This window comes from Brienomyrus brachyistius, chromosome 1 (assembly GCF_023856365.1).
Source record: "Brienomyrus brachyistius isolate T26 chromosome 1, BBRACH_0.4, whole genome shotgun sequence".
Taxonomy (NCBI): Eukaryota; Metazoa; Chordata; class Actinopteri; order Osteoglossiformes; family Mormyridae; genus Brienomyrus; species Brienomyrus brachyistius.
The window spans coordinates 32881559-32899582 of NC_064533.1; the positions used below are offsets into that span (position 1 = coordinate 32881559).

Here is an 18024-nt window from a genome sequence, read left to right on the forward strand (position 1 = left end):
CTGAATTTTTAAAATGTTGTTTTATTGAAGCACAGATGTAATGATCCTGTCCTAAGTTGCCCTGGAATGTTGTTAGTCCACATATGAAGAGCATCAAACGGTAATGATGTATCAGTGATGATTTTGATAGGATCAACCAGTTGGTGCAGGTAATTTGGCTGGGGTATGGGGTTGGGAGCATACACCACCCCAGCCAACATTAATAGGCACTTTGTAAGACTCGCAGTCACCCCGCATAACATGCTGTGATTTGATGTCATCTCCAGGTGGTTACGGAACATTTCGGTCATCCTATTCTTGAATAAACAAGACATGCTGGCGGAGAAGGTATTAGCAGGAAAATCCCAAATTGAAGACTATTTTCCTGAATATGCTCGTTATACGATGCAAAATGAAGGTAATCTGCAAATTACAACCTACAACCTATTCCCCACTCTTCACTCTTTATTGGCAGGAAATTGTTTATCGTGTAGATGAAGTGGAGTACTATAAAGAATTTTTTTAAATATTGATACAAATGAATAGTTTGCATTTTACATATGTTGATTGAAAATTTGAAGAAACTGGAATGTCAGGAATGTTTTACACGCATCTGGGATGTAGCAGTCAATTCAGTCAATTGTTCGAGAAACATTTGTCTACACAATGGAAAAAGTCTTTCAACTGAAATTCATGGCCAGGTACTGGATGACAGCAATAAGGTCCAATAAGGAGTAGACAAATTTAGTAAATGTGCTGCTTTTATTGCTAATTATTTATAATCATTCATTTATGTTCGTCATTACGAACAGGAACTCCTCAGCCTGGGGAAGACCCAAGAGTGACCAGAGCCAAGTGCTTCATTCGAGATGAATTCCTTGTAAGCACAGTATTTGTTCTGCATGTGTCGTTGTACACATATGAGTCTGTGTGTGTCTTCTTCTTCCATGTGCTCTAACATAATCTGTCCCCATATGTGTCCTCCTCTTCCGTGTGCTCTGATATATCCTGTCCCCATATGTGTCCTCCTCTTCCATGTGCTCTAACATAATCTGTCCCCATATGTGCCCTCCTCTTCCGTGTGCTCTAATGTATTCTGTCCCCATGTATGTCCTCCTCTTCCGTGTGCTCTGATATATCCAGTCCCCATATGTGTCCTCCTCTTCCATGTGCTCTAATGTATTCTGTCCCCATGTATGTCCTCCTCTTCCATGTGCTCTGACATGTCCTGTCCCCATATGTGTCTTCTTCTGTGTGCTCTGACGTGTCATTTCTCCATGTGTGTCCTCTTCCGTGAGCTCTGACCTGTCCTGTTCTCATATCTGCACTCCTCTTCTTGTGTGTCTGTATGCACTACTGTGCCTCCCTTTCTTTAGCGTGTTTTCCGACATGTTCTTTCTCCTTGTGGGCTGTAGAGGATCAGCATGCCCAGTGGAGACCGCAAGCGCTACTGCTACCCGCACTTCACCTGTGCTGTTGACACAGAGAACATCCGACGTGTTTTTAATGACTGCCGGGACATCATCCAAAGAATGCATCTTCAGCATTATGAGCTCTTATGATAGACGGACGCACCTGTTCATGTGCGGACAGTGAGCGCCACTTGACGCTGTGAAATTTGTCATTTTTCCCACAATGCCATTAGAACCACATGTCATTCTTGCGGTCAGGAACACGTGGGAGCGCATTCTTCCTTCATACTCCAGCTTTTGTGTCATTCCAGTCAGTCCGTGACTACCTCTCTTTCTGTTATTTTTGGTGTCACGCCTGGACCATCTAATATTGCCTGCGGGTGGGAGAGAGGTGGCATTTTCCCAGGGTGCAGGAGTACCGACTTTGTGACTCACCCCTGTGATGTGCGGGGCCTCTGCATTGATGGCGGAGGACGGGGTGGTACCTCTGTGCCACACAGGAGGAGTACAGGTCATGTAGCTTCAGGATATTGATTACATCGTCATACAAGTTGTCGATCAACCGTCTACTTTTTGCAAAGGAGGTGGAAGTGGACATTCTGGGGCAACTCCAGTGTCAGAGCTGTGCCAGCTCCATCATCATACTGGCCTACATCCTCTTGGACCATTATCTTATATACACTGTAGAGCTGTGTGTAAATATGTATATGTATGTATGTATATATGTATGTGTATATATTTGTACATACGTCTGTATGAATGTATGTGTGTGTATATATACATTTAGATATGCACACACACCCATACATATATGTAAAATATTTTGTTTAACCTTGTAATGGTGTACAAGGTTTATTATCTTGTATACACTGTAAAATGTAATATTATTTTGTACAACGCTATTGAAAAAAACTACTTGTAGAAGATCTTTGTGCCTTGATTATGGCTGTACCTGTAAAATTAACTCAGATGTAAGTATGTTTTTGACTGCACTGTACAGCTTGATGTCAAATTTATCATAAGAAGAAATCGTGGGGGGGGGGGGCTTTCTCTGTAGACTTTAGTTTTTTTTCTGGTTTATAAAAAAGGACATGCTGTTTAGTAAAAAAATAAAATAGGAAAAATTCCTGTATACATTATGCAAATGTGGCTGTTGCTTGCAGTTATGACTGGCAGAAATGGCCCGTGCCTTAACTTCTGTTCTGTCTTTGTCTCACACTCACCATCGGTAACTATACTTTCTGTAGGAGATTCTTATCAGTACTTAGTCTGTCGGCGATATAAAGTGACACTGTGTGCGCGTGTTTCTAATGAATGTATATGTACATCTAAATCTGCATTGTGATAAGCATGCTGATTTATTCCCAAACATGAAACTGAAGCTTCATGATGAGGTTCACTCTGAAATCGACATGAAATGAAATGTGAATGCAGACTGGAAGGCCAAAGCCGGGAAATGCAGTTGGACTGTATGGACTTAGAAGTGGAAACAAAGCTGTAGGGCAGCTAATTTGTGATGCTGAACCCATTTCACAGCGAATAAGGGGATGTGTGAACAGAATTCAAAGTCGTCATCCAAGAGGAACCTGAAAAATGTCTGATCAAAATTCAAAGTGGTTAACAAAAGATACTCTAGAAATGGCAAAGAAGAGAAGCCAGAGTCAGGCAAGATAATTAGTACTGAATCACAAAATCCAGAGAGATCTACAAAACAACCACAAGAAGAAATAAGCATGGGAAAGTCCAGCTGCTGCTTCTGAAGATTTGTGGGATTAAAAAGAAGTTCCAACCTCAAATGGGGATGTCAGTGGGCAAATAACTGACAACAGAGGTCAGAGATGCAAGGGATAAGAGGCCAGTAGCAGAGACATCAGCAGCCAAGATATATTTAAGGTGGTCTGACATGTGGAAGAACCTTCATTAATGTTAGTTAGTGGAAGGCCAGATCATTGCTGCCAGAAAGCCATTGGGGATAGTTGGCATTGTGATTGAAATATTATGGAAAATAAATAATGAAAAAAAAGATAAACAACCAGTCTAAGTAACTGAAGGCCGGGTTTGGAAATGATCACAGCAGCTAAAGCACTAATGATGCACTGCCTTGCTACAGTTCAGTCCAAGCCATTTCACTTCTCTCCCACCAGGCTGTCATTGATAGTTGTTTAGCTTAATTTATTCTGTTTTTTTTTTAACCCTACATTGAATAACTTGTACTTTATTAGCTTCCGAGACCTGGGTATCTCGAGGAGGATCCACATGAAGCCCAGGGAGTTCCTGTCTCTGCTATCATGCACCAGCATACACTACCAAACCACACACCCTGGACCACACATTGTCTGCTGAAGACCCAGTCATGGAGCCTTAACTGTTCTACTACATTACAATTATCCATCCATCCATTTTCTAAACCGCTTATCCTACTGGGTCGCAGGGGGTCCGAAGCCTATCCCGGAAGCAATGGGCACAACCCAGGATGGGGGGCCAGCCCATCGCAGGGCACACTCACACACCATTCACACACATGCACTCCTACGGTCAATGTAGCAAGTCCAATTAGCCTCAGCATGTTTTTGGACTGTGGGGGGAAACTGCAGTACCCGGAGGAAACCCCACAACGACATGGGGAGAACATGCAAACTTTGCACACATGTGACCCAGGCAGAGACTCGAACCCGGGTCCCAGAGGTGTGAGGCAACAGTGCTAACCACTGCACCACCATGCCGCCCCCCATTACAATTATCAGTTAGCTAATTCAATGCAGTATATGCTGCATTTCAAATTGTACTTAGTACAGTTATGTAATTTCATTTTGTTTGTTGCTTATTTCTGTATTAAGAAATTATGGGTCTGAAGTGGAAAAATCTGGGAAAAAACATAATTCTATATGTACTCTGTGTTTTCTCTGAGGTTGCTTAGCCATAGCCACAGGTTTTACATATAAATAAACTGAGCATTATTTGTTAAAAACAATATTTATAGATTGATTTAAGGGCCTGTTATTCATCCTGTCCTCCAGCTATGCATTTTGTCTTGACTGAGCAGGTTTTCTAATGTAAGGTGCATAAATATGCTACCCAATGCTTGAAGTGGGGAAAAACAGGAGCCGGTACTCAGGACTGTGAGAAGTGTCAGTATGCAAGAACTGCTCCCAGTACTCTGAAAAGAAAAACAAAGCGACGTCGGTACTGGTAGTGCGTACTGGTGAATACCAGCCCACTTTGAGTACTGAATCTAATACTGCATCTACTTGTTTTAATGCAACGCGTAGTACTCCCATAGAAATTCAACAGATGGCGCTGTAACCTAGTTCACTAATAACCTTACAAAAAAAAGTTACTTTTTAAAAATGCAGGCAAAATGTGCCCCTGAGAGGTAAAGTGGGCTATCCCACAAAAACAAAGTTTTGAGAAAATGGGCTCCAAAGTTGAATTAAAAAAAATAAAAAATCAGTGTGCCTATACCCTACAATTGATATATATATATATCATATCATAGGTAGCACAGAGGTATGACTTAGATAATAACAACTTATCTAATTGAAAATATTCAATAAAAAGGGGTAGGGGTCAAAAATGTTGGATAGCCCACTTTACCTCTCAAGGGCAGAAATATTATTAGAGACGTCGTCGGTATCCGATTTCCCTTTCCCATTGGCGGAGGAGTCCGTAATGCTTTCTGATTGGCTCACGCGTTTGTCATTTAATCACAACAAGGCAGTGAAGTTTTCATTGAGGATAAAAACGTAAAATCGATTAAATGCGAGCTCAGATATCGGAGTGGTCTGGAGGTGGGTGGGTTGTTTCCTCACAAAGAAGGAAAAACAAACTTTTTGCTTACTTGGCGTACATGGCGTAAATCTTGAAGTTAAGAACTGGTATGTCAATCATAAATTCAGTTTGTTTGTGAGTTCTTTTTCAGTGAGACGAACGAAAAGCTGGGCGCTCTTAAACAGCACTTTGCGCGAAATTCTGAAGCCATGAGTCGCCTCACCTTTTCTTCTGCTGTCCGGTCTGGGGATTCTCTACACGCAGTGTTTCTCCTTTGAAGAGACTGCTTCTTAGTCTGATAACTGAAACTTGGACACTAACTTGGGCAAAAGTTTGAACTGATAGAAGACAGAATAAGGCTCCGTGGCTTTGCGCGTCGCAGTTCCGTTTGGGGAGGCTAGAGGTGTGACTCGCGCGGTGCCATGTCGGGGTACCTGCGCTTCGTGAACCGCAAGCCAAAGCTCTCCTGAAGAATATGCGCGTATCTTGAGCAGCTGATCCAGCCTGTCATCCTGCTCGAAAGCCATGGCTTCGGAAGTGCTCTGCGGGCTCGTCTTCAGGCTGCTTCTCCCAGTGTGTCTAGCAGCCGGTAAGCCGCTCCTTCTCACTCGTCGCACGGCAGAGTTTATCGCATCAGCCTTGAAATAATAAACCATCATCTGCGAAACAACTCGGTAACCCCAAGCATGAGGAATAGACATAAACCCGCAACGGTTAGTGTGTGGGCTGACTGGGAAACGTGCCATCGTGAAACACTCTTATTACCGCATTTTTACGAATAAGGGAAATTATGGATTTCAAGTAAAAAATTACCCATCATATTAGGAAGGGTGATTAGGAAGGTTTCATTTAAGTTGAATACACGATCAATTTTGATTTAATGTGATATTTGTAGAAAAGTCTTCAATTTTTTCCTGAAAATAGAATTAAAAACCGAGGCTTATACTGTATTTGAAGCTCTTCATGTAACATTCTGTATTATGACAGCTGTATCAGTTTACATTAATACCCCATTCAAAACTTTATTCATATAGGCATATCCATTGACGAGCGCATTAGAATTAAATGCCCAGATATGTACATTTTAATATGTTTTAGACTGGTACGGATGAGGTTATTAGACGATATTTCATAATATTAAGCGAATAAGTTATAGTCTCCTTATTACGACTTTCTTTAAATCGGTATCATTTAGCGACACTTTCAATAATATTTTCATTGTACATCCTTACTGATTGCACTTACTTATATGTAAAAAGTTAAATATTAAGGAAATATAGCCTACATTAAATTTGCTTTTTTTAAAGGAAAGTTTGCGTCGCCACATTTTTGACAATAATATATTTGTTTTTAATGTCAAATAATTCAACGTCAATAAAATGTACCTGGCGTTTAATATTAATTTTTCATTGAAAATGGATGAATTGTTTTGATTTTCTTTTATATGTGTATCGTTGGTATTATTAATCACAGTTTTCTCCTAAATTACAATTTTAGCAGTTAAACGCCATATCCGTTTTAAATAACGAGTTGGGATTTTTGCTGATTCAAAAAGGACAGTTGGCATTGTTTCATTGTGTTTTATATGGTTTCTAAATTAATCGCATGTCTTCGTTAGATTTAAATATTATGTCACTAAAAGCTACGTGTATGATTAACGCGAAGCCGCTTAAATGACTGGACAGTCTTTTTAAATTTAGTGCCGAATGAGGTGAGATTTAGTGTAATCTGATTTAGAATCACACACGCTTTTTACACCTTTTTATGAATCCTACTTAATATATGGAGTCGACATATGTCACTTTCTTCGTTTTGGACTGATTTACGGCCCAGATATTTTACGTAAATCATTTCTTTTTAGTATTTAAATGGAAGATTTGATCTGAAAGAAGCGAAGTTGTCGGTCCATTAATCATTACTACATCGTCCAACCGTTAAAGGGATCCTGATCAGCCGCAAATGTTGCAGTTAAAATAAGGCCTTTTTCCTCCAAAAATAACAATAATAAAAATGTTTTGTTCCGGATTTTCAAATTTGGCACATTGCGCTGAAAGTTCATACAGTAGACTAACGCACAGTCAGAATACTGTCCTATAAAACACAGAAGGTGATGTTTTGGTAAGCAATATCAGGTCTGGAAATGTGGACCGTCTTGAAAAAGCATAATCTGACAGCCATGAAACCATGTTGTCTCTGTACTATTATGCTGAGGTTGACCACATGGGTTCTCGCTATTATTTTCAGCTGTATATGTAAGGTTAATGACAAAGCAAATTTGCAATATTAGTATTGTCCCCCTGTCTGGGTGCTCCTATCAGAGAGCAGGGTAAGTCACTGCTTTTTATCTGACAAGGCTTTCAGCAGGTAGTATGAGTGAGCGGTCTTTAAACGATACTGAATGGAGGCAGCTGAAACGCCCCCCGTCGGCACCATTAACCTCCATATTCATAAATATGTTCGGTTTAGCAAATATCTTGTTGATTTTTCTAAATATTTATACTAGGCACATATTGCATGACACACAATTTACCATACATCTGAGGATTAAAAAATACATAAGGGGAACTGGATTATATGCATCTGTGCAGTTATCGAAATATTGCGTGATACTCCCCTACTACACGGGAACAGCATATATCCTTGAACACTGAAATTGGTCTTGCACGTACTAAATTGTTTTCGAGTACCGGTGTGGATGCTGGTCCGTAGTGATGCTAGAGTATTAGTCGCAGCGTCACATTCAGGAAGGATTGTATGTGTCCATTAATTCACACAAAGCAATTAGAAACTGCATTAATTCATAATACTGTGGTGAGAAGGACGGGCTGCATTTCTCATATCTTCAGTGCTTTTTAAATGTTTCATTCTTTCGTGGCAGAAATAAGTTCTTTACAATCATACTCCAATTGCCAGGAGATTATTAACTGATAATGATTCAGGCTATTGGGTTTTATACTTGCACGTACAGAAATATTTTTGTGTTTTAGGGCAGATCCAAAAAGAAGCATTTCAAGCTAACTTAGTGGGGTCCTTGTATACAGTTATTTGACTAAATAGTCTTATAAAGTTTTGTTAATGAACCTCTTGTAAAAATGTAAGTTTTGCCATATAAGATTTACTGTACTCACCAGGACTCCACATTACTGATTTAGTAACTTATGATGCAGCCATATTAACTGTGCCATGAACCGAAAAACAAGAACATTCCAGATCCATGGGATTTTACATGGCAAAAGTCGTCTGAAATTCCAAGACTTTGCAAAGGTTTTCTATTCTGATTAGTAAACTTTTGTGAGCTGTTAAAATGTTCATGCCTTATTTAGTGGCTTTGCTTTTAATTATCCTGAAAACCAAGATATAATGTTTGAATTTAGATCATCAAACAGCACACTAAATACCTAGAATGTATAAGTCCATTTTGTTCATCGTTTCTAGGTTGATTTAATAAAGGGAAATTATGCTGTGTGTGCTGTCTTTGTACATGTCCCCCCCCCCCCCCCAAATGATTTTCTGTTGCGTTTTGAGAGAATCTGCATGTCTAGCCACAGCTTGATCTAATAGTGTGCCCTTTTATAACGCTATACCACTGATGGAATATCTGTTAATCCAGAATACAAGGTTTTAAATGTCCCCAAATGTTTCTCAGTGACACCTGCTGCTTCAGCTGGACACTCATAGTAGTTGTACAGTTGGTCTCAGTGTATTGCAGTGAGTGAATTTCTCATTCTGAATATTTTGTCTTGATAGTGTTACATGCATGTGTTGCCAATGGCAATAGTTTACAGAAAAAGCAAATTCATCTGAGTGCCCTGAGTATTGTCATTACATCCTCTGGCAACATTTAATTGCCTTTTAGCATCTTGTTTATAGTACAGGGAATGGAGGATCAAATGATGTTTCCGGATTGATTGTAGTGATGCATGCACTTTGAATTAAAGGCCTTTTATGTTACATTTGCATAATTTTCCAGACACTTTATCCAAAATGACATGCAAGTGTGGTAAATGGCACATTGCAGACATACACTATAGGGACAAAAGTATCGGGACACCTGGCCATTACACTCACAGGAACTTTTATGGCATCCCATTCTAAATCTATAGGCATCAATATGGAGTTGGTCCCCCTTTGCAGCTATAACAGCTGCCACTCTTTTGGGACGGCTTTCCTCAAGATTTTAGTGTCTATGGATATTTTCGCCCATTCATCTAGAATTGTATTTTTGACACCAGGCAAAGATGTTGGACGTGAAGGCCTAGCTCACAATCTCCATTCCAGTTCATCCCAGTGGTGTTTTGATGGCGTTGAGGTCTGTTTGGATGAGTCAGATTCTTCCACAACAAACTTACCCAACCATATTGGTTTGATTTGTGCACTGGGACACAATCATGCTGGAACAGAAAAGGTTTCCACAAAGTTGGAAGCATAGAATTGTCCAAAATGTCTTGGTATGCTGAAGCATTCAGAGTTCCCTTCACTGGAACTAAGGGGCCTAACCCAACCCCTGAAAAATAACCCCATACCCATACCTTCACATTTGGCACAGCGCAGTCAGACAGGTAATGTTCTCCTTGTATCCACCAAAACCAGACTTGTCCATCAGACTGCCAGACAGAGAAGCATGATTTGTTGGTCCTTGGAACACGTTTTCACTGCACCAGTATCCCGTGGCATCATATAAATGTACTACATTTGAATTCACTAAGCTCTTCAGAATGACCCATTCTTTTACAAATGTTTGTAAACATGATTCCGAGAGCATGCACTGGTACAAGCTGACATGCGGTCCAATTCCACCCTCTGGAAATGGCCGTCAATCTGCTGCAGCCAGTTGTTACATGGGTGTCCCCTTGGTCTGGCCCAGCTTCTCGAGTCCTCAGCAATGTGGGTCCTGCGAGCCACATCACCCTCAGGAAATTACGCCACATGGTCATAGTGCCGAAACTGACATTGACACTGCATCATTCAGGACTCTCTGAGCAACCGCTCCTTCGACACAAAGTCAAACCAGTGGTACCAAAGGATTCTCCAAAGAGACACAGTACCATTGGAGTCCAGTCTTCGTCTCAGGTCACTGGATAATGTCTATGTCTCGCAGCCATGCAGCAAAATGGGGAGTACTAGGACTCCAAGAACTTGGATTTCTGACCTCATACAAAGATATCTGGCTAGGAGCTTGATTTTATACAATATGTAAATCAATGGGTCTGAATGGGAGATCTGAATTCAGTGATTAAGAAGTGTGTTCCAGTACTTTTGTCCATATAGTGTATGTGCTGTAGATGGGTCGACTAGTCTTAAGTGCAGCTAGGCTGAGCTTCCAGTGAATGCCTGGTTACAAGCTTATTGGAGCATGATGTTAATATGTAATGTGTGGTGGCTCTTAAAAAAAGTCATGAAGCTCTTTCATTTCCCCCTTTTATTTCTTTATTTCTATTATGGTTCCTGGCAGGGGTATTGCTTTGTAGTCACTGTTGGCTGGGTAGTAAAACCCAAGGGAGGATGATGGTCATTTGCAGTTCGTTCCCAGGGACAATTGTTTGAAGACAAAAATAAATTGCTCATGACTGCATTTAATCGAAGGGCATCATTTATTTTTTTGCAGTCAAATTTATGTGTATCACAATAGGGGGCCCAAGGGAAACAATATTTCATTGCACAGTGTGCTTGTACATGGATGTGTAGACAACAAAGAGCTTGCGAGTCCCGAGTCGTTCGCTGAATTGCAGGAATGGAAAACAATGTCGCGCTCTTTCATGTTTGTTATAATTTAGCCGTTGTGAGTGGCAGAGACGGCATGTAGTAGACAGGTTTGTGAGTAGGGAGGTGTATTGTATTGCTGTCTGGGGGGTGACTTTCGTAGTAGGTTTTGCAAGCATTCGTGCAATCAGATCTAATAGTCATGCAACACTTAAAGATGGGGATATTTCTGAGAAAAGAGCAATTTTGAGAGGAAGGGATAGAGACCCTTGTCCACAGGGATAGCGGAGACGTCTCCACCGAGGACAGGATTTGAACCAGTCATTTTCCAGTCACAGGTATAGAGGCCTAACCTGTTGAGCTACACATTGTCCTGCTTTGCCAGTGCCTGAAAATCTGCCTGCTCTACTGCAGTATAGATTAGGCTATGGATTTACACCGTTACTCTTATGTGATGTGTCTTTGTGATCTTGCATGATAGGATGCTGCTTGTTTGGAGATTTAATCAGGCTCGATTGTTCAGCAGTAGTAGCAGTTTTACCAAATAAGGAGACTTACTTTAGGATGTATTCCTAATGAGTAATACCTTCCTGAAAACCATGGGTTTGCACGTACTGTTTTTATTCTCTTCATTCAGCAATGAAGCTTTTTTGTCACGTTTTTTATCTCACGTTTTATTGCTGTTTTCTCTACAGAATCATTGAGTTTGTTCTGTCTCAGGATGTATACTGGACGTGTAAACTTTATATAGAACTAAACCATAAATTAAGATTCATATGTGTTTGTGCAAAGTACCACAGAGCTTTGACTGATAACCTTATAGCTGAAAGGCCGGATGCCTTAAATCTGCCCTGGAGATCGCTGCACATGTTTATCCAGGGCACTCGCTTGTTGGATTTAGCAAATATTTGTGGAAGTGGACATTTACTGAAATTTCCAACAAATCTTGAAAATACAGGAAGATATATTTCCTTGAATGTAATTCACAGTTGATATATTTGATCAGCTGAGTCAAAAACCCGTCCTGAAACACGAGAAAGGCTTCAGTAATGTTATGTCTTTAAGTATGCAAAACTTCTACTGATACATAAATTACAGGAGAAATCTCCCAGAATCTGTTAGTCTTGATTTGTTATATTTACATTTTCCTGATTTCTGGTTTGAAAAGTGTATTTTGTAAATTGTACTTTGGTTTCCCTTCTGCACGGTTTGTCTACAAAACGGCTTCGTTTCATAAAAGTCCTCCAAGAAACGTTTGGCAGTCAGGGGCTCAGGACAAAATTTTAGAAATCTGTGGATTAGGCTTTACATTTTACATTACACAACATTTTTTTTATGAAGCTACGCTTTCAGCCCATAGCTGTTAAACTATTTGCAACTAAAACAGCCTTTTCCTTTAAAAATGTATTTTTCAGATTGGCAAGTCATGAAAACTGGACACATTGCTTGGTTTGGCAAAGGATGCCATTTGTATACAGAGTCTGTTTACGAGGTCAGAGGACTTTCCATGTGATTCATGCTCACTGCTGGCTGGATGTTCCCACTTTATTTTCTTTTGCTTAGGACACTGGTTCTCATGGTTGTCAGTTGGACAGTCTGGGAAAGCATACCAAAGTCGACATTAGCTTGTCACTATAAAATGACAGGCAGTAGTTGTGGAGGAAGAGGAGGGCTATTGGACAGACATTGTCTCCAGGAAGGATGCATCTCTGCTTTGTGTAGGAGGCAGTTGGCCTCCTGCACAGGATTTTTGATATGCAGTTAAAGTGTTTAGTCACTGCATATTGGGTGCAAGACCGCATGATATACAGCTTCCTCAGCAATAAATGTTTGGTGATTTACAGTTTTTGTTTGACTTTGAGGACAAAGTATTATATACTTATTTTATTAAAATTACGTCATTCTGCAAAATATAAAAAATGTGTAGTTTGCATTGAATATAAATGTCATTCCAGGCACACTTGTGGAGACCAAGTGTTACATGGTCCTTTGGGTGACATCATTGACTGGACTGTGCTTATTAACTGCCTTTTGGCTACTTACTGCAGTAGTCAGCACTTCTGAAGTGATACTGTATTCGCGGTTTGTACGAGTATGAGTTTGGGTCAGTTATCAGTTGTTCCGATCGTGGGCACAGGGGTCTGGCCCGAAGACCCATACAGGTAATGCTTAGCAGCCTCCAGACAGGGGTGGGAACAGTTCACTGATGCAATAGTTCAGGTTCCGTAAGAAGCCGTTGTGTGTGTGTGTGTGTTTAATTCATGTGCATTGTAATTATAAGACTTTGGGTAGCAAACTAGACTGTGGTGAAGTGCTACAGATGCAGCAACCTCATTCTGTAAAATGCGCTGCCATGATGCGGAGCTGAAGAAGCGGAAGGTTATCAGAAGCTAAAGGCAAACAAAGGGCCGTGCTGATTGGCTGTGTACACAAACCTAAACGCGTGTGTCTCATGGCTGAACAGGTGCCAGCAGTGCTGCAGAATGTGAGCCTCGCTAAAGGAACAAAAGATCGATTCACGGCTGGGGGGTTGTGGGCCTCAACGCCTGCCAAGTGCTGGGAACTAACTGTTGTTTCAGAAGGAATCCATTTGATTCTCAATCTTGCTTGACATTCTTTGTTTATGACTCAAGAAAAAAAGGTCAGTAATTAGGCTGCCAAAGATAGTCTGTCTCCGTGCTGCTGGATTGATGCACGGGCTGGAAGCTGGTGGGGCTTACCACGCATTTGGCGATACACTGGGCGTTGGGCCGTACACAGGGCATTATGCCATATACCAGGAACTGGGCCGTACTCCCAGGGTTGGGCCATACATTGGGCACTGGACCGTACCTTAGGTGTTGGGCTGTACACCCGGCATTGGGCAGTATGCCGTCACTGGGATGTACACCAGGCATTATGCTGTACCCCGGGCGTCGAGTTGTAGACGGGGCATTGTGCGATATGCTAGGCATCCTGCGATATGCTGGGCAATGGGATGTATGCTGGGCATCGTGTGGTTATGCTGGGCAATGGTATGTATGCTGGGCATCGTGCGGTTATGCTGGGCAATGGGATGTATGCTGGGCATCGTGCGGTTATGCTGGGCAATGGGATGTATGCTGGGCATCGTGTGGTTATGCTGGGCAATGGGATGTATGCTGGGCATCGTGCGGTTATGCTGGGCAATGGGATGTATGCTGGGCATCGTGCGGTTATGCTGGACAATGGTATGTATGCTGGGCATCGTGTGGTATGCTGGGTATCGTGACGTATTAAAATGACTCTCGCTCCCTTTCTCTCTCCATGTCGCGCTTGTGCATAGAGACACGATCCCCACACACCACTATCTTTTATTGAAAGCATCTGAAGCATCTAGTTTTCTGAATTTCAAAATGTGTATAAAATAAGTAAACGTGTATAAAATAAGTATAACATTAAAAAGTTATAAAGCATATAAAGTTATATAAAGTTATAAAGCATATAGTCAATGATAATTAATAAAGAATTTAAGCATAATATCTCACATGTACCCCGGCCTATAGTTGGCAGAAATGGCGCTATCCTGCGGCCTACAAGATAAAAGCATATGGCACCAAATTGGAATTGATAGTCTTTAAAAGGATAAAATACATTACATTAATTTATTAATGTGATATTTTAAATATGTTTAGGGCATAATAAAACTTTTAACGATAATTTTAACGGGGTCACCAGATGCATCGAGCTTTTCTACCTAAAGAGGAAAGAGGATCTGCCTATTCTGAATGGTAAAGCAGTAGTTGTGTATTATTGACAAATTAGTATAAATTTTTAAACCGATAAGATTTAAGGAATAAAACCATTTAGTTTTATTTTGTTATTTTTGTTTTAAATACATTTAATAGCTGTAGGAACTAGTGGGGGGTATTTAGTAACATACATCAAAAACATCCAAAATGGAAGGTAACCGACAAAGTTTTCAAGCAAATTTCATAAAATATGACATCGCAAGTAGCGCGTTCGATTCGGAAATGGCACCGTAGTCCCGGATAGGAACTATAGTGAGCGGTATTTAGCTACATACATCAAAAACATTTTAAAAACTTTGTTAGAATAATACCTTAGTTATTTTAATAATTTAAGGGATAAAAAACATTTGTCGTGTTTGTCAATGTCTTATTTTAAGCAAATGTGTTATTTTGTAATGGGAAAAGCCCTGTCATCATGTTTTAGGTGCAAAATTATATGGTCTAGCATTGTATCGACTAGCAACTGTCTCTGGGGGAGCAGCCCCGGATAGGAACTATTAAGCAGCATTTAGTAACAAGCATCAAAAATACATTTTTTTTAACTTTAACAGAATAAAGCCGTAATCATTTTAATAACGTTTTTTTCCAGTAAATCCTTGTTCACGCTCATGCGCGCAAACACACACACCCCGAGGTTGCGGGGCTTTAGAGTTTAACTTTAGGTTGGTGATCGCGATGTGTGACCAAACCCCAACGCACCGTAACTTAGTCCTTCACTAACTTATCGCGAAAAAACAGACAGAAATAGACTTGTACATTTTAAAGAAAAGACATTAACTGTTTTTGTTAATGTTTAAAGGCATACAAACTTTAGATGTATCGGGCATGCGCGCCTTTAGAGTTTGCGCAATCAAAAAACTCCTGACAATTTTTTTAGTTTACGCGTTTTCTTAAAATGTATAAGGAACGTTTTGTTATAACAAAATTTTAAATTAGTACTAGTAGTGACTGTGATATAAGTCAATTAGGCAACAAGATTTGGAAGAACCTAAATAGCAGCTAGAAATGACCAACCAGGCAGGCAGAAATGTGCTTTTCTTATCTCACAAGCCATGGAAGGGTGGGATGGGGGACACATAAGTGGGGGGTAGGAACTGTGGAATCAGGCAAGGGGTAAGAATGTAAGATATATTTTTGTATTTAAAAAAAAATGTACATGATTATTTAATTACATTTAATAGGAACTAGTAAGCTGCATTTAGCACCATGCAGCAAATACACATTTAAAACTTTAAAGAATAAGGCCTTAGTTATTTTAATAAAGACATCCTACAAGGTGCCCCACGGCCGCAGCTTATATCATCTACAAGCTTGGTTTGAGATGCTTGCTGGAGTACCATGTTAAGTTAACAATGGTAACTGAGCTGCAGCCTGCTTGATAGTTAATGAAACATAGTCCAAATTCAACAGTGTCAGGAGTCATCCACTATGCAGGGAGACTACAGAGTATAGCACCCCATTTAACCACTGGTCCTTATTTAAAAAAAAAATACTTTAACAGAATAAAGACTTAGTTATTTTAATAAGCAAGTTTTTTTCAGTAAATTTTTGTTCACACTCATGCATACAAACACTTTAGAGATTAACTTTAGGTTTGTGATCGCGGTGTGTATTCAGACCCCCAAAACATACTTAGTCGTTCACTTACATTGTTAAAAAACAGACAGAAATAGACTTGTAAATTTTAAAGAAAAGACATTAACGGTTTTTGGTAATGTTTAAAGGTATACAAACTTCAGTTGTATTGGACATGCGCACAAGCGAGCACCCAAGGGGGGGCCTTTAGAGTTTGAGAATAAAACTCAATCAAAAAACACCAGACATATACGATTTATGTTTTTTATTAAAAAGTATAAGGATCGTTTTGTTATAGCAAAATTGTAAATTAGTGTGAGTGCAATATAAATCATTTAGGCAATGAGAATTGAGGAAGAGCCTAAATAAGTGGCTAGAAATGACCGACCGGGCAGGCAGAAGTCTGCTTTTCTTATCTCACAAGCCATGGAAGGGTGGGATGGGGGGGGGGGACATAAGTGTGGGGTAGGAACTGTGGAATCAGGCAAGGGGTAAAAATTTAGGATACATTTTTGTTGTTTCAAAGAAGGTGGACATGATTATTTAATAACATCTAATAGGAACTAGTATCTGCATTTAGCATCATGCATCAAATACAGACTAAAAGCTTTAAAGACTAGCCATGGTGCTTGTGCCTGCTCTGGCTGCGCCCCTCCGCTGGATTTATATTCATCCTACTGTATGTTTTATTATTCCTAAAAAATGTAATTAAAAATAACAAATTAATAAATACATGTAATGCATTTTTATTCTATAAAAGTTTAACGGCAACTCTTATCTCCCAGACCATATGGCCCCCTATGGGCAACACGTGGCATAAACATGTATGATATATGGAGATAACCCCTCAGCCAGTCAGAATAAGGGATATGCGCCCCTCCCGCTTATGATGACAGAAGCGGAGCCAAGTTAAGCTCCGCCCATTGTACCAGGTAATATCTCTCTTATGTGTTTATAAACAGCTTGAAACTTTGTGAATTGCTGGAGCACTCAGATGTTTTAAGCTGCCCAATGAAATGGTTTCACATGATGTCCACAGCTGTGTGCCTCGGGCCGGGCTTGTTTTCTCTGTCTTACTACTGAGATTAGGTGAGTCAGGCAAAAAGCTTGAGACTCATACAAATTATTATACGAATTATCCTCATTCACGCCATTGATGTTCTGGACTTAACAGGCAGGTGGCTCTTGATGCCTGATTAAAAGGTTCTCCTGTGGTTCGACCACATTCATGAGATAGCTAGTTAATGAGAGACGTATGGGCAGATCTCTGCCCCAGCATATAACACCCACAACAGCAGCATGTGAGCTGTTAGGCTTCATTAATGTAACATGCTTGGTGAGGAAGTCTGCTTTCTCTTGGTTGCAGCCATCTCCCTTTATTAATACTTTATGCATCACTGAAAAATACCCTGAAGACCTCTTGATAAGGAACCTCTGGCTGATGTCAGTAGTTAATTCAATGAATCTCCAATACCTATTAATATCTTTGAAGATACATATTACATATTACCTGGAACTAGAAATAACTATTACCCCTACTGCCCAGACTCACAGGTAATCTAGCATCTCACTTGGATGACCAGCTATCATAGAGATAGAGGCCCGTGGCAGGGAGGGTTGTGAGTGAGTTGTGCACTATAAATACCGGCGGTTTCGGCTTTAGCGTGAGGCTAACTGCATTGTCGTGTTTTGCTTTCTGTAGCTTGTCTGTTCCGCTACAATGGGCTGTCGTTCATCTACCTCCTCTACCTTCTGCTCATTCCACTTTTTGCAGAACCAACAAGAAGAACAATGCAAGGTAAGACGCTTATTCTTCTCCT

The 18024-nt window shown here is 40.4% G+C and overlaps 2 protein-coding genes across 12 annotated transcripts in view; both read left to right on the top strand.

The window, feature by feature from the left end:
• Positions 1-4362, top strand: part of LOC125740833 (guanine nucleotide-binding protein G(olf) subunit alpha-like) — a 29969-nt gene extending 25607 nt beyond the window's left edge. For 2 of the 4 annotated variants that reach the window (XM_049012549.1, XM_049012563.1), the window contains exons 10-12: positions 267-397; positions 792-859; positions 3614-4362. In XM_049012549.1, the coding sequence (XP_048868506.1) occupies positions 267-397; positions 792-859; positions 3614-4096 (682 nt within the window). In that variant the 3' untranslated portion in view covers positions 4097-4362. Of the gene's footprint in view, positions 1-266; positions 398-791; positions 860-1394; positions 3563-3613 lie in introns of those variants that run through there. The other 2 variants (XM_049012558.1, XM_049012566.1) reach the window with 2 other exon arrangements.
• Positions 4363-5122: 760 nt separating this feature from the next.
• Positions 5123-18024, top strand: part of LOC125740584 (piezo-type mechanosensitive ion channel component 2-like) — a 63151-nt gene continuing 50249 nt past the window's right edge. For 4 of the 8 annotated variants that reach the window (XR_007397684.1, XM_049011917.1, XM_049011949.1 and 1 more), the window contains exons 1-2: positions 17184-17293; positions 17907-18002. Coding sequence is in view for 7 of the 8 variants with exons in the window: in XM_049011917.1 (XP_048867874.1) it covers positions 17221-17293; positions 17907-18002 (169 nt within the window). In the remaining variant the exon portion in view is untranslated. Of the gene's footprint in view, positions 5749-5776; positions 5873-13737; positions 13874-17183; positions 17294-17906; positions 18003-18024 lie in introns of those variants that run through there. The other 4 variants (XM_049011934.1, XM_049011968.1, XM_049011977.1 and 1 more) reach the window with 4 other exon arrangements.